The sequence below is a fragment of the Cantharellus anzutake genome (assembly GCF_015039405.1).
Source record: "Cantharellus anzutake strain C23 chromosome Unknown EI90scaffold_5, whole genome shotgun sequence".
NCBI classification, from domain to species: Eukaryota; Fungi; Basidiomycota; class Agaricomycetes; order Cantharellales; family Hydnaceae; genus Cantharellus; species Cantharellus anzutake.
Window position 1 is genome coordinate 1,698,144 of NW_024066955.1, and position 16,453 is coordinate 1,714,596.

The window sequence follows — 16,453 nt, forward strand, 5'->3', positions numbered from 1 at the left end:
ATATACTATGACTACAAGAATACATACATTACCGCTCGGCCAGCGAGCCCTTACTGATTCAGGGTCAACCTTAGGTTTCTTATATATAGCTAGAGACGTCGGAGAGACTCCGAACCAGGCTCATAGAATGAATCCGCTGTTCTACTTTCGGTGTTATCCTCCTCCATTCCCGTTTTGCCTTTCATTGTGTTTACCGGGTCGCTTCCTTATCAGAGAGTGTCGCTGTTCTCACGTTATCTCATTCCCGTTTTCCCTCCATCTCTCCACTTGCCTCAACCACAAAACCCGATCGATCGTTTGTGCAACTTAGTATCACACTTGCACAATCTGTAATTGTGCATATCCCTTCACCACCATCCAACAATCAACATCTTATCGATCAACCCGTGCAATGCACCCCCACCCTGTGCGACCTAGATCTCACCCAAAATCCGTACCTGCTCACTTGCAGGCAAGGTGGATCAGAGCGCCGGGCGACTTCGATGCCGCGGAGAGGGGTTGTTCAGTGGTATTAGGTGCGTAACATTCAGTATGTTGTGAAATGGCTCACCTGGGTATGACATGGGGACATTGGGTGTCATATCGCAGGTGTTGCCTTGACATTGCTGTACATTGTGCTGACCAACGTTGAATCCCCACCGCTGTCTCATCACTCCCCACTCCATACCCACTGTATCATAATGCCCCGGCCTTCCTGGAACCAACCTGACCGGCATGGGCACCTTCCAACTACCGCCGCAACACCACCCACACCCACCAAATCACGGCCGTTGCCATCACCTCCAGGGTCTTCAACTATTGCACACCATCACCATCGGCAATTTGGTGTCGGGCCGAACTGTTGCAAACTCCCCCTGTCCGGCATCCTACCTCATATCCGCAAGCCATTTTCCTCCCACCGCTTCCATCAAGTTGATTGGGCTTGTGCGACATTTAGGTTGGGTGGGGCATCTTCAGTGCCGTTTGTCGCACATTCCGTTTCCCGTTGCCATGTCCGTCGGCGCTGTACCACATATTACTATTTTACTCAATGTACGGTAGTATTAGATGTGAGCAATCTAATTTTGGCTATCTATCCACTCATAAAACAACCACAGCACTGTTGTACAATCTGATACTGTGCTGATGGACCGATTGTGTGTACGCGCGTGGGAATATTACCGGTTATATTCATACACGCCGATTACCCGCGCCCTGTGATATTCTTGCATATTCTATGATCATGTGATCCTATCGGTGTATTGTTTGGTTTCCTAAATACCGTGCTCTTCATGTATATAGCTGAGACTTGCTGGGGATGTTCCTTTCCCCCAGCCTTAATCACAACTAGGTTCATTAGCACAAGTACTACTGCTATGTCTGCCTCACCAAGCTCTACTGCCTTCCGATCCCGTGGCTTCCAGGCACCATCTAGTTCTACACCAGTGCAACCACCTACTGTGTCTGATCTGCCCATCAACACTGATGTGCATGGTGAAGCTGATGACAGCGAAGTTGCTGGAGACACCAACAACAATGGCACTGATAGTGATGACCCTACCCCTGGTGATGCCTCTACTGTCAAAAGCATTGAGACTTCGATCACAAAATATGCAGCCCTTTATGCCATTTTCCATTCTCCTTTTTTATCGAAAGCTTCCCTTCTGGTGGAACTCAGCAGTGATTTCCACTCATGGGCACCAACAGAAATGTTTTCATCTGTTGAAAATTTCAATCAATTCTGTGTCCACAAAATTCTCACAATGAAATATCCTATCTTAACAAATGAGCTCCACACTCATTCTGGAGCTATGCCTTGGTCAGCAAAGGTATGTACTCATGTGCTAGTGATTCTCCTTGTGGCTTTCACTAATTAGGCATGTCTGGTACAACTAGTTTGTTTCAGCTGTTGGGGCACGAAGGCGGCAAATGATGAGCCGCTTGCGGCAATCAAGTTTTCAACTGTTTGGCATGGACCTAAGCATACCAGTGCTGAAGTTGGGTCATGGCCCAACTGTGGAACAACTTCAAGAATATTTGGGAGTAATCCCTGATTCTACCAACCCCTTCAACCACTTGCCTTTGTTCTTGTTCCCAGACAATGACCGATCTCATCATCAACATGTGTTTTGCTCACAGGTCCTTGCAGCTGTAAGTATTTCACTTGTGGGTTATACATATTATTCTACTCACAGTGCTACAACAAGGGGATAATTGTCATTATTTTTGGTCCTTCTGCACTCAATGGCCCTGTTTCTTCCATCCCCTTTCCAGGATCCCCTGAGCTTGAGAATTGGGAGCCTGCAAAATTATATGCATCACAAAGGGCACTAGGGAGCATGTATGAGGTAACTGAAATAACCCCTGGCACTTTGGCCATTGTTTCAATGCTGGTATGCCATAAGTAGAATTCTGCTTGAGAATCTTGTGCTGACCAATTATATCTAAACAACAGGTTTATTTCATTTTGTCTGGTGACACTGAGATGGTTTCTGGTTCTGGCAAGCCCAGTGCCACCAACTATGTTGATATCCTTCTCAACTTCTACCATTTTATCCTTACCCTACTTCACCGAGAGAAAACGACCACAGTCCAACCAATGCATAAGACCATGGATTGGTACAAGCATTTGTTGTTTGGTCCTCCTGCAGGAGCAGGAGATGCACATGCATCAGGACGAGCTGGAAGTCTTTCTTTGGGCCTGAGTGCTCTTCTTGAAGAAATGGAGCATAGTGGCAGTAATGTGAGCCTTCCATCAGATTTGCAGGAATTGATGCAGGCTAGAGTTCCACACTGTGTGAGTACTAAAAATTTACCATAGGAAGCAGATCCAGTGTCACTCAATGTTAATGTTTCCTCTGAAATGCCTCGTGTGTTCAGCCAATTTTCCCTTATATATTTTGGTACTGACAATTTTGCAGAAGGTCCAGAACCAGATGTACAGACTGAAGTGGTGGCTACCCCAGTCAGCCTGGATGAGGGGAGGGAGACAAGGTATGGGCGCAGAGGCCGGGCCCACACAGGTGACACTTCTGGGAATGACAGTTCTCGAGAAGTTAGTCGTGGAAGGAGAGGCCAGAGAGGTGGAGCCCAGGGTAGCAGCAGTCGCAGAGGTCGTGGAAGTCATGGAGGCAACAGCACTACACATGGTGATGAATAGGTACTGTCAATGTACAACTCCTCAAATTCTTTGTCTGCATGTAATGTTAGTCTCTATGTGTAACATCTTGTCAGGGACAGCTCTGAAAGCAGCAAAGTCCTGGTGCTGGGGACTTGGTGGGACGAGAAATGGCTGTGCATAGTGGTGGTCCTGTTGTGGGGTGAGTGTCCCCAACCACTTAGTCTGAAGTGTGAAAGTGAGAAGAAGCCTATTTCCTCTTCCTATATATATCCTGTATGATACATTATAGTACTTTAGCTCTGATATCGATTTGACCATGACCCCCAAGTCCTGACCCCAGCAAGGCAACCCCAGTGAGTCTGAAATGAGGGCCAAGAGACAGCTAGGGGGCACAGTGCTCCTTTAAAGTCGCTGAGGCCAAATGCCCTACCCTCGGGCCTTGTTCACAGCATCATGGCCATCGCAGCCTATAGCGGCCTGCAATGGTGACCTTCGGTGCCAACCCTGGACCAGTGTCTAACACTAAGGTACAATGGTTTCTGAACTACAGGTATATATAGAGGACTTTACACAAAGTCCAAAAGGTACTGAAAGGTTCTGAAAGGTGCCAAGGGATAACCTGAACAGGGAACCCAGGTGTCAGGTCAAGGAGGGCAGAGAAGAAGGCCAAGGAATGAATGGGAACAAGAAATGGGTAACCAAGGTTAGCCAACTGAATTGAAAGAAGACATCAGTCATGAGAGAAACAGAAGATGACTAATCAAGAAGTGAAGGGTAGAGTCGCTGGGGATGCAGATACATAGCTCTGAAACTGGAGTTACACATCCAAGGAATATTGGGTGACTCCAATAAATGAAATGGATAGAAGGTTCTGGCTCAGGTCCAAGCATCTGGGGTGGAGATGGCAAAGGGTGCCAGTGTCAAGGACTAGTCCAGAGCAGGGGCAGTGGAAGTGGAAGTGGAGTGGAACAGTGGAGGGAACTGGGACAGGGTATAGTAATGTTGAAGGGAGTGGTGTGTCAGGGGATGAACCCCGGGTCCCCATGACCCCTCTCTATGGCCCACAGCCTAACCTGTAAACACAGCCCATCTCAGGGCATAACTATACTGTGGGTAGGAAAGTGAGAAGAAGGTTAACTTCTCACTTTCCCACAGTGGCCCCAATATGGCGAAAACTTCTGGGGATACCTGGAAGTCACATGAGGGCAGGATCTGGGGCCAGATCATGCGGCGCACGAAGCATGCAGTGTGTCATATCCATACATACCTGATCCCAATCCAACTTCCGGACCCTCTCCACCACCTCCAGAGTCCTACCTTACCCCCATCCGCTCCGATACCTGCCTTCGGACATGATGCCACTCCTCTCCTCACCTTCCGTCCCTCTCCTACCTTATCCCCATCCACTCTGATATCCACCTTCGGACCTGACATCACTCCTCTTACTCCTCTTACTCCTCTCCTCCGCCCCTCTTCTGCCAACCTCCACCAAAGTTATGACCTTCCACCACAGTCCTGTACCCTGTACTTGGACACCACTCATACCTTTGCTCTGAGATCTTGTCATGGTTCCGACCTCAGACTTTGACTCCACCTCAGCTTAAGTCCATTGTATTGGTGACCTCACTTCATGTAAACTCCATTGCCAATATTTCTCAGACTTCCAACTTGGACTCCATAACCTCTGTAAGCTCCGCTACCTCAGAATGCCCTCAGCACTCTCACTGCTTGTACTGTATCCTTTGCACTTTCCCCTCATCCCTATTTGGACTACTGCTTCCTTCCATTTTAGCCAGTTATGTAGTCATCAACCCCACTTCACCTCATCCTCCTGCCCCTCTGGGCTTCACTGTCATATCCGTGCATACCCGACCCCGACCCGACTTCCGGACCTCCACCCTCTTCACCTCCAGAGTCATAACCTACCACTGCCATTCCAATACTCACCTTCGGTCCTGGCAACACACCTCCTTTTACCCCCCCACGCCACCTCTACTCCTCCTTACCTCTCCGACCCTATCTCTGTCCGTTCCAATACTCACCTCGGACCGAACACCACCCCTCTCGCCACCCTCCTACTACTTCTTCACCCTCCTACGCTTCCCCTGTCCACTCCGATACTCACCTTCGGACCTGACTACTCTCCTTTCCGCCACTCCATCTCCCTTACCTTTCCCCTCTCTCCTCCCTCTGGTACTCCTCCACCACCCTTCCGCCAAGATACGACCTTCTGCCGCCTCCCGTACTTCCTACTCAGACACCGCTCGTACCTTCGCTCCGAGCCTCCGTCATAGTCCCGACCTCGGACTTTGACTCCACCTCGGTCTTAGTCCATTGCATTGGTGACCTTATACTACGTAAACACCATTGCCAATATCCCTCAGACTTTCAACCCCACCTCCGTAACCTCTGTAAGCTCTGCAACCTCCGAGCTTCGCGGATTGCCTTCGGCACTTTCGCTGCCTGTAATGTATTTCTCGCGTTTACCCCTCATCCCTATTTGGACTACTGCTTCCTTCCATTCTAGCCAGTTAGTCATCATCCCCACTTCTCCTCATCCTCCTGCCCCTCTGGGCCTTGCCCTCCCTACCTCCTTTCGGACGTATCACAGGTCCTGCCTTATGACCTTCGGTACCGTTCCGCTTCTTCTACCCTTTGTTCCCGTTCGGACGTCTTCGTTCCGATTCGGTTCCCCTTTGTTTCCTTGTGCTTTTGCCCCCTCCATTATATATATCGGCGCTTGTACATACTCATTTTGGTTCAGTCCAAAATCGACCTGAAATGCCCCCTAAGACTTCCTGCTCACCTACTGTGAAATTAAGGACCAAATGGACAAACAGCAATGGCACAGCGCTCCGCTTGAGTTGCTGAGGCCAAGGTCCCTCCACGCTAAGTCTCCGATTCCACTCTGGAGTCGTCTGTTCCTGCCCGGTTCTAACATTTGCCCTCCCTACCTCCTTTCGGATGTACCACAGAGTCTAACCCATGACCTTTACCGCTCTGCTTCCATCATCCCCTTGTCTCCATTCGGATGCCTTTGTTCCAATTCCGACCCCCTTTGTCATATCCATACAATCCTGACCTCTGCTCCAGGCTCCGGAACTCCAAACCTGACTTCCGGAGTCCTACTTCCCTTCCATCACCTTCTCCTTGCCAACTTCCAAGAGGTTATCCCACCTCCGGCTCTGACACCACCTTCGGTCCAACTCCAGAACATTCCAGGTCCAACCCCAACCTCAACACCTTCCAGATGAGTATGCAACACCTATGCTCCCGACTCCGGACCTCCACTCCGGAATCCCGTTTGCATCTCTGTCTCCGGAACCTCCAGTCTTAGCTCCAACCTCAGACTTTGACTCCACCTCCGCTTATACCCATTGTATTGGTTAGCTCATTCCATTTAATTGCCTTTGCCAATATTCTGGAGTTTAACTTCTGAGTTCGGACTTTCCGGACTTACTTTGGACCTTGCAACTATTGCATTGCTCCATTCAATTCTGCTATTCTCCCTCATTCCTATTTGGGCTGTTGCTTCCTTTCTATTCAGTCAGTCAGCCATTCCCCACTCCCATCCTCCTTCCTTCCTCCTTGGGCCTTGGCCCTTCACTCCTCCTTTGGGAAACACCATTGAGTCAAACCCTTGACCCTCGGTGTTGTTCCTCTTTCCAGCTCCCTTTGTCTCCTTTCATCCTACCCTCGCTCCTTTTGATTCCGGACCCCTCCTTATATACAATGTACATAGTAACTTGTAACCTCAGTCCGAAATTGACCTGAATTCCCCACAAGAGACTTTCCCTCTGCTAGATCCAAAATTAGGGACCCCTAGGACAACCAGCAATGGCACAGCGCTCCGCCTGAGTTGCTGAGGCTGAGGTCCTTCCACACTAAGTCTCCAATTCCACTCCGGAGTCGTCCGAATCTGCCCGGTTCTAACAAAGTGCTGGCCCACGCCCCTGCAGTCCCTCCCTTCATATAGGACAGGACAAAGAGGATCTGGGAGAGGGGGTTGGGGAATTCTGCTGCTCAGACGTGGAAATATATCCCGCATTCGGCCTTGAAGCGGTCAAGGTCTTCAGCTGCTCTGGAGAAGGCAGTGGGGGGGGGCGACTTTAGGCGGTTTGGGTCTAGGGGCGGGTGCTGGTGTTGGTGCAGGGACCGGCGCCGGTGCAGGCACGGCTGGGGGTTGGTTCTGAGCTTGGCTTTCTACGATGGCCTGGAGCTCGTGGAATCAGGACAGCAGTTCATCGTACTGCTCTTCGGTCACCATGGCGGGGGAGGCAGGGGAGATGAGGTTGAAGCCTTCTTCTGCTGTCAGGGACAGCTCCGAAAGCGGCGAGGTCCCTGCACGCAGGACTCGGTGGGACGAGTAGCAGCTGTGCGTAGCGGCGATCCCGTCACGGGGTGAGCGTCCCTGACCACTTAAGCTGAAGTGGGAAGTTGAGATTATCATTAAAAGGGAAAAGCTACAGTACTTACCTGAAGTGGGAAGTTGAGAAGAAGGCTGCTTCTTCTGTTCCCACCCCAGGCACTATTATATACATGCGGCCAGGGTCACGTGGAGGAAGCCACATCATCTCCGCTGTAGGAGAAATAACGGCCACACTATGGAAACCCATTATGGAAATATGCCAGATAAATCACAAAACCTCATACGACAAGTAGATATGAGAACATAGAAGGACCTGAATTTTAACGAATTTTACGAATTTTTACGAATTATTATGACTATACACGATAAATCGAAAGAAAGAAAAATAACAAAAATACTTCAAGCTTACCATCAACGAGACGGAATTCTCGGGGGAATTTATAGCAAATATTAAACCAAGAATTAGGACAATCGACCAAGATTTGACTATAAAAATAATCAGAGAACCTCCACGGAAACTACTTTCCCACGTCCGCACACGTAGCAAGGATGGAAGTACCACGGAACAAAGATTCCTCAGGAACTAATGCAAAAGTCAAAGTCGTGTTTATAATAGGAAATGTAGATGTCACCCAAACGGAACCAATGAGAGTAATTACAGGGGAAACTACCCATAAACGACGGAGATATGACGAAAACTCCTGCAAAACGAGGACAATGTCTAAAAAGCAAGCACGAAGATTAACTAGTAACGACCGAGACAAGCTTGATAACCCATTAGAAAGGAAAGGATCTACTCTTAATCCTCCCAAATTTTCATAATAAAAGGATCATGCGTTAATGAGAAATCCAATAATGGGAATAGCGACATCAAAAGTCCGAGCTCAGGGACAAGACGATGATTGCGTAGGATCCATAATTAAAACATACAACGAAATTTACACGGAAATTATGAAAAATAGGAAACTATAGTTATGCAAATTCTCAGCCCAAACGGTCCAGCCGTTGTGAAGTTATACCCATGATGGGAATATAGGAATCCGCATCATGTGTAATGACACGTGAGGGTGGCGATGCGCAGGGAACCGGCCATCGGAACCGAGATCCGCACTTCAGCAGATCGCGAAGACCAATTTCCGTCCAAATAAGGAAGAGCCCGGTCAAAACAAAGCACGGAAAGTGCAAAACAACCTTAGATCATGAGGGAAAAATCTGAAATAAATCACAGAAGCCCATATGAAAGAAATAAACACCCGCGCATATCATAAATCCCGAACAAATAAACGAAAACGGCTCCCGCATACGAACGACACACGTGATTACCAAATGTGCGCGCGAATCTTTGCTAACTCAACGAATACCAGGAAATAGGACACAATATTAGTACCATTGGAAAGGTGGGAATAAATGAAAATTTATGATACTAAGAACGTGAGAAAACATCCAGAAATGGATGAGATACAAGGACATGAAGTTAGAAACCTGAAAATGCGTGGGAAAACAGCTTCAAGAGGTCCAGAGTCCTAAATAAAATAGATAAAAATATGATATCTTCAAGGACAACCTACTATAACAACCAACGATACATATGGAGGATTAGGATGTGATAATACAAAAGGAAATCAGAGAATATGAACAAAATTCACGAAAACCACTAAACTACGACGGACCATGGCGGGAATTTTAGGGAACGATATTCTAATGAGGTGGAGAGCTATAACACATTCGTTTGAGTAATTCTTGACTACTAGCAACTTTTTCTTTCAGTTTCAAACCTGAATAATTCACTCATTTACCATTTCAGTCTCATTTTAACTAAATGTCACTAAATAAAAATGGAATAAATCAGCTGAAGGTCTCAGCACGGCCGTACGCATAGTAATGCGAAGTTTGAATTCAGAGTCATCGAGTCATAGCAAATTTAATGGTATATATATAGAATTTGAAATAGGTAACTGCAGCAAATGCAGTGCAGCCAAGTTCTAATTAACCATTAAAATAGCTTAGGCGAGGGAGGACAATAAGAATTCTAGGCGCAGTCTGACCGCAGTAGAACCGCAGTTCAGCGCAGCAAAAGCACAGTAGAACTATAGCATGAAAATTTCATTTTTATTCAGTTTGAGAAAAATACACTGTAAATAAATCCTGTAAATAGAAGGTAGAGCGTGAAAAAGGAAGGCGACCCAAGGAGTATAAAAGGGAGACCCTTTCTGCGACTTTTCGCCCCCCTCAGAGAAGTAAGAAAATAGAGTATTATTTTTCTCAAGCATTTCTGGTTGTCACTCCAGTGCGAAAAAGTGATATACAGTTAAGATTGCCACTGTAGTAAAAGGCAGCAATTAAGGAGAGAAATATTAAGTAGATATTTCAACAGGAGAGCTGGTTAACACTCCAGATTTCAAAGTGTAAACACAAAACAGTTATTTTGCTACTGTTAAAACAAGCGATAAAATAAAGACAAAAATAAAACGAACTCAAGGGACACTCCAGACACCATCCAAATTCATTAACTGAATAGAATCTTTGAAACTTCACCAAGTAGAAGATTAAATTCAAGTTTAAATCCAAATTAAACAACGCTACACAGAATTACACCTAGACAAATTAATAAATTTCAATAAAGAAACAGCTCCGCAGGGCTCGGTTTATCTGTAAGTCAATTCCCAGGAACTTTAAAACTAACCCATAAAAATAGAATTAGCCAAAACACTCGGATTGGTACTTTATTTACAATAAATAACACTAGTACACTTCCCCATCCTAACTAAAGAACCAGGGAACAGCTTGGTGGTGGTCTCGTTTGAACCTCCCAACTGACCTTCCTTCGTTCTCTCCTTCACCGCACACAGCTGCACCTCCCTGGGTGTCTCCGCAGGAGATCCCGGAGGTGGCCGCTCAATAGGCGGGAGTGTGCACGGCGCATGCGGCGATCAGGGGGGCGGGGTCAGGTATGTAGTAGTACATGGAGAAAGGGAAATCGACCGTAGAATGGAAATAGAAATAGAAATAGAAATAGAGAGAAGGGGGAGAATGGGGGAGGGGAGACGGGGAGTGATAATGGGGTAGTGCGGTACGGCGCAGGGTGCGGCACGGGGTCAGGCAGATGTGCCCTGACATTGTCCTAGGGGTCCCTAATTTCGGATCTAGCAGAGGGAAAGTCTTCATGTCGATTTCGGACTGAGGTTACAAGTTACTATGTACATTGTATATAAGGAGGGGTCCGGAATCAAAAGGAGCGAGGGTAGGACAAAAGGAGACAAAGGGAGCTGGAAAGAGGAACAACACCGAGGGTCAAGGGTTTGACTCAATGGTGTTTCCCAAAGGAGGAGTGAAGGGCCAAGGCCCAAGGAGGAAGGAAGGAGGTTGGGAGTGGGGAATGGCTAGCTGACTGAATAGAAAGGAAGCAGTAGCCCAAATAGGAATGAGGGAGAATAGCGGAATTGAATAGGACAATGCAATAGTTGCAAGGTCCGAGGTAAGTCCGGAAAGTCCGAACTCGGAAGTTAAACTCCGGAATATTGGCAAACGTAATTAAATGGAATGAGCTAACCAATACAATGGGTATAAGCGGAGGTGGGGTCAAAGTCCGAGGTCGGAGCTAAGACCGGAGGTTCCGGAGACGGAGACGTGAACGGGATTCCGGAGTGGAGGTCCGGAGTCGGGAGCATAGGTTTTGCATACTTGTCTGGAAGGTGTCAAGGTTGGGGTCGGACCCGGAATGTCCCAGAGTCGGACTGAAGGTGGTGTCAGAGCCGGAGGTGGGATGACCTCTTGGGAGTCGGCAAGGAGGAGGTGATGGAAGGGAAGTAGGACTCCGGAAGTCAGGTTCGGAGTTCCGGGAGCCTGGAGCGGAGGTCAGGATTGTATGGATATGACAGCGGGCCCTCTCGGGATCTTCCGCGGAAGCACCCAGAGAGCCGTGGCTGTGTGCAAGGGTGATGTGGCACACCCCACGTGTGTCATATCCATCCCCGGCCATCGACTTCCGGTCCCTCCGTTCCCTCCGGTCTAACTCCGCTCCTCCTTCACTAACCTCGGAGCTCCCATATTCCGCAATCCTCTCGGCACCCCTCGATGGTCACCACCCCCTCATTTCAATTTATTACCTACGCCTCCCTAAGTACGGAGCCCCGAAGACTTCCGGACAGCTCCGACATCCGCTAGCGCACCCCCGCCTCCGTTGGGCAATACAATCGCCTGCCCTGCAGAGCCCACCTTCGGGCTTATCCCTCCTTTCCGTTTCTGGGTTATCGCCTGCCTTTCTGCTAACCCCACGACCTGACTCGTTGGTAATATTCAGTCGGCTAATGTTTAACCCCGTTAGCTCCGCTCCGTTCGGCTCCGCCAATTGCGGACCCGTCTTCGCTGTAACCATATATATGTCCCGCTTGTACATAGGTTACACTCCAGTAATAAAATCAACTAGAGTTACCCCCCCTTAGGTTCTGATTGCCAGTCAGTAAGTTAGGGCACGGACGTGTCACTAGGCACAGGGCTCTTGGCAGAAGTCGCTGAGGCCGAAGCCCTCCGCTACAGAGACACTCCCTCGTCTCAAATCCGGTCTCTGACAACGTGATCATTCCCGCATGTATATAATAACAGCTGGAGTGGGAACCGAAGAAGTAGCCTTCTTCTCACATTTCCACTTCAGGCAAGTAGTGTAGCCTTCCCTTTTAATGATGGCTCACATTTCCACTTCAGACTAAGTGGTTGGGGACGCTCACCCCACGACGGGATCGCCGCTACGCATAGCCGCTATCCGTCCCCCAAGTCCCGCACCCCGGGACCTCGCCGCTTTCGGAGCTGTCCCTGACAATGTGGGTCTTTCGATGGAGTGGAGATTTCCGCAATTGTTACTTGCGGTTCCTCGCATACAGTATTGTGTGTGGGGCCTCGAGTTGGGGGAAGGTGTTTTCACGGGCGCCTCAATGGCGTATTACCATGTCACTTTCCCCTCTCTCAAGGGTGGAGTCATTGCCCTGGAGGAGGGTTTTCCTCTGGGTTGTTCATCTGGACATCCGATTGCTGTGTCGGATGCGATGACGTAGCCTGGGCTACATTGTCGGGCTGTGGGCTCGACGAAGTGGGTGCTCCTTGGGTGGGAGCGGGTTGTTGTGTTCATGAGCTGCTTGGCTCAGGTGTAGAGTATGGTAGGTCTACCGTTCTTCCCATGGGGAAGGGTGGTCGTTGGGCTGGTTGTCCAGCACAGAGACTTGCGTCTCTTTCCCGGTATTCGGAAGCTTTCGCTTCCTGTTCCGCAGTTCTTGCGGCACGTTCCTCAGGAGTCCTGAGTGGTTTGAACTGGGACTTTAAGTAGGCAGCTTTGCCTAGACTTTCCCAGGAGATTTTTCCCTTATTCTCTGGGGAATTATATTCCTCTGCGAGTCTTGCGATACTCGGGAGTCCCAAGAAGTATTTCTCGGTTTCCTTCGCTTTTTCGCAAAGGATTCTGTGTACCTTGCCGCTTTTGAAGGCGGCTTCGGCCTGTTCGTACCAGTGTACAAATTCTTTCCCACTCATGCTTGTCCACCAAGCGTATGCGGCGTCATGTGCCGCTTCTGACCCTGCTATTCTCCTCATGGGGAAGTTGGGGTCGATTGTTATGTCGACTGGAGCTTCAACTTTGCCGAACTCGTTGAGTTCGGCGGTCTCATATAGCATGTGGACACTTCCCTGCAGGGTAGCTTGCCCATAGGGTGCTGAGGTACTCAGCGGCCCACCGCCTCTGGCAGTGGTCCCCATTTTAGGGTCTGCTGTCGGTTGCCTACCGCTCTCCCTTTTCCCCTTGACATGGGTTTGCCCCTCTGAGGGCGGGCCCTTATGCAACCCGGACAGGGTCGCCTGCCCACAGGGTGGCGGGATAGTCAGTGCCCCACCCCTTGATGTGCTAGTCCCCATGTGGGGTCGCGCCTCATGAGGCCCGGAACCGTATCCCCTCCCCCTGACCTGGGAGGCCCCCATCATGATGGGTTTGGCAGTGAGGTCTGCCAGTGCGCGTGCCTCTCTGAGCTCGCGTTTCAGTAATTCGATCTCCCTTTTTTGGAGATCGACTTCTCTCTCTGTGTCTTTCAGAGAGTCAAAGATGCCCTCAGCATCTCTTCGTGCTCTGTTGTATTCGCACCTCCAGTTGGCGCAATGGTCGCAGGCATCTTCTGACACCCTCGAGTTATCAGACCGTGCCCATTTGGATGGTCTGGATGAGGAGCCGCTGTCGCTCCCTCGTCTCCCTCCTATGAGGGACTTCATCTCTTTCAGCTCCTCACGGAGCTGACCTGTCTGAGCAGCTACCGCTGACATGATGGCTGATTCCCAGCCTGCATTTGGCTGGGGTGTTGTTGGACCTGGGCTGAATTGGCTAATCCAGGGGTTGATCTGGCCAGGGAAGTTCCCTGGGGAGTATGCCTGGGGCTGCAGCAGCAAATGCTGCCCCTGGAATGGCGCTTGTTGCGCCATCGGTGCAGTTTGCACCACGTATGGTTGGAAGCCTCTTTGGGGAGGCTGGGGGTATGCGGTGCCTGTTAGCAACGCGGATGGTTGTTGGTTTGCAGCACTCATTTGTGCTGCGTGCGTCGTGTAATCCATGGCACTTATCTGTGCCTGGTGTTGTTGTTGTTCTGGGGAGCCTTGCTCCCCGGGTTGTTGTATTTTGATATCCGGTGGTTTGTTTGGATCGAACCGAGGGTTGCCTCCCCCAGAGAACGACATTTCGTCATTATGTTACTCATGGTGGTGGGAGGGGTTTTCGTTCTTGCATGCGTGGGATTCGCCGCAGTTGTGTGTTCTTTTGCACATGAGCCTGTGGTTCACATGGTCTAGGTGAGTTACTCGCCTAGCCCATGTGATCTCTAGTACATGGTGTGGCTGTCCAGGCGAGTTACTTGCCCAGAACTTTCCCACGCTCTTGGCTGTGGGCCATCGTCCCTCGGCTTTACTTCCTCCACCTCCGTTTTTGGGGGTGTAGTGATGCCGAGAGTTCCCTGTCTTCTTTGATAGGGAGTTTTTCTGGTTCCCTTACATTTTGTAAGGTGAGGTACTCGTCCAGGTGGACGAGGTCGTTGCAATTTCCTAGGGGTTCCCATGTGGTGTCCCCTAGTTCCCATTTGACCTTAAACCAGAGTTCGTTGTGAACCCACGTGTGGTTTAGGATTTCGTGAACTACTGCTTCGCGATCGGGGTCTTCCCCAAAATTGTAGAATATGTTTACTTCCCTATTTGGGAAGATTTCCTGGTCATTCGGCTCGTGAGGTATGAGCCGGGATACGTGGAATCTTGGGTGGATTCCGCATTGTTCAAGTTGTGGTGGCAACTTGAGGATGTAGTTTGACGTCTCTGGAAAGTTTCCAGAATTTCATAAGGCCCTATGTATAAGGGCTTTAGTTTTCCTGCCCTGCCTTTGGGTAGGTTCAGCTTATCTGTGGATAAGTATGTGAACTCGCCTTTTCTCAAAGGCAGGTCTGGGCGTCTTTTCTTATTCGCCTGGATTGTTTGAGCAGCGTGATTATGTATTATCGTGTCGTGTGCTGCCATGAGGTTTTCCTTCGCCTTTTGAGCGAAGTCATTTACTCCTGGGTAGTCCGAGAGTGGTGCTGTTAGGCACATCTTTGGCATATGGCCGTAGATTAATTCGAACGGGGCAAATCCTGTCGATGTGTTCGAGCTCGCATTGATTGTGAATTCCGCCATCGACAATTTCGCTGCCCAGTCGCATTGGTCTGGTCTAACCATCGCGCGTAGTATTTGTACTACTTTTTGTATCATTCTTTCCGCTTGGCTGTCGCCTTGTGGGTGGAATGCAGTTGTGAATTTCAACTGCACACCGAGTATTCGGTGTAGTTCGCGCCAAAATTTTGACGTGAATTTTGAGTCTCGATCTGATATGATCGAGTGTGGTAGACCGTGGAGTCTTACAACTTCACGAAGAAATATGAATGCTAGTTCTAGTGCGTTCATTGTTGTCTTTATTGGAATTAGGTGGACGTTGGACGTCAACCTACAAATGATTACCCAGAGGTAATCATATCCCAAGCTTGTTGGGAATGGACCTGTGAAGTCCATGGCTATTGATGACCATGGTGTCTCCGGGGTCGGGAGTGGGTGAAGCATTCCGGGATTTCTCCTGGTGCTTTTCTTTGTCGTTTGACAAGTTCCGCAAGACCTGCAGAACTTGTGGGTATCCTTTCTCATTGACTTCCACCAGAAGTGTCGACGGAGGGTTTCCACTGTTTTCTTGGATCCTAGGTGTCCAAGTGTTTCGTGGATGTTCTCGAGGATTATTCCTCGAATGGACTTCCTTTTGTAGTTCCCTTTTGGGACTACTATTTGGGTCGTTCCTCCTTCTCCAAGTTGGGTTATCAGCCCATCTTTTATGGAGAAGTTTTTGAAATTCCCCGGGTTCTCTAGGATTTCCCAGTGGATCTGGCTTTTCAAGTATCCAGATTTTATTGCCTCAATGAGGTCTTTTTCTTCGAATTGTTTTCGAAGGTTCTCTTCTGGAATTATGATTTCTTCCAGATTTTGGGCACTCCCCCCTAGAGTTTCCTCTAGGTTATTGCTCCCCCCTAGAGCTTCCTCTAGGGTATTTCTCGCATGTATCGCTGCGAGTCTCTTTCTCTCTGAGTTTTTACTCAGGGTACTGCTTAGTAGCAGTTCTTCGTATTCCTCGATTCTGTCGGGGATGATGTCTTCTGCATTTTTGTCCAGGTGGATGTCCGCTGACACATAGTCATCGAAATGCAGATCCTTGTCCGTTGACAAGTCGTAGTATCGTGAGAGTGCATCTGCCACTTTGTTTTTGTGGCCTTCCATGTATTTTATTTCGCAATTGAAGCTTGCAAAAAAGGCTTGCCATCTCAGGTGTCTCCCTGAGTTGTGGTTTTTCGCTTTGAAATATTCCAAAGCTTTGTGGTCCGTGATTACTGTGAATTCACGGCCTCCCATGAGGTCGTCTTGCCATCTCATGAGTGCTTCGAGGACACCCAGTGCCT

At 49.0% G+C, this 16,453-nt stretch overlaps 1 protein-coding gene across 1 annotated transcript; it reads left to right on the forward strand.

The window, feature by feature from the left end:
• Positions 1–1,355: 1,355 nt before the first annotated feature.
• Positions 1,356–3,139, forward strand: EI90DRAFT_3117254 (uncharacterized protein; the record flags this gene model as incomplete). Its single annotated transcript, XM_039062968.1, has 6 exons — positions 1,356–1,808; positions 1,876–2,130; positions 2,187–2,372; positions 2,435–2,722; positions 2,801–2,849; positions 2,901–3,139. The coding sequence occupies 6 exons, from the start codon at positions 1,356–1,358 to the stop codon at positions 3,137–3,139; spliced, it is 1,470 nt and encodes a 489-aa protein (XP_038922080.1).
• Between the last annotated feature and the right edge of the window lie 13,314 nt (positions 3,140–16,453).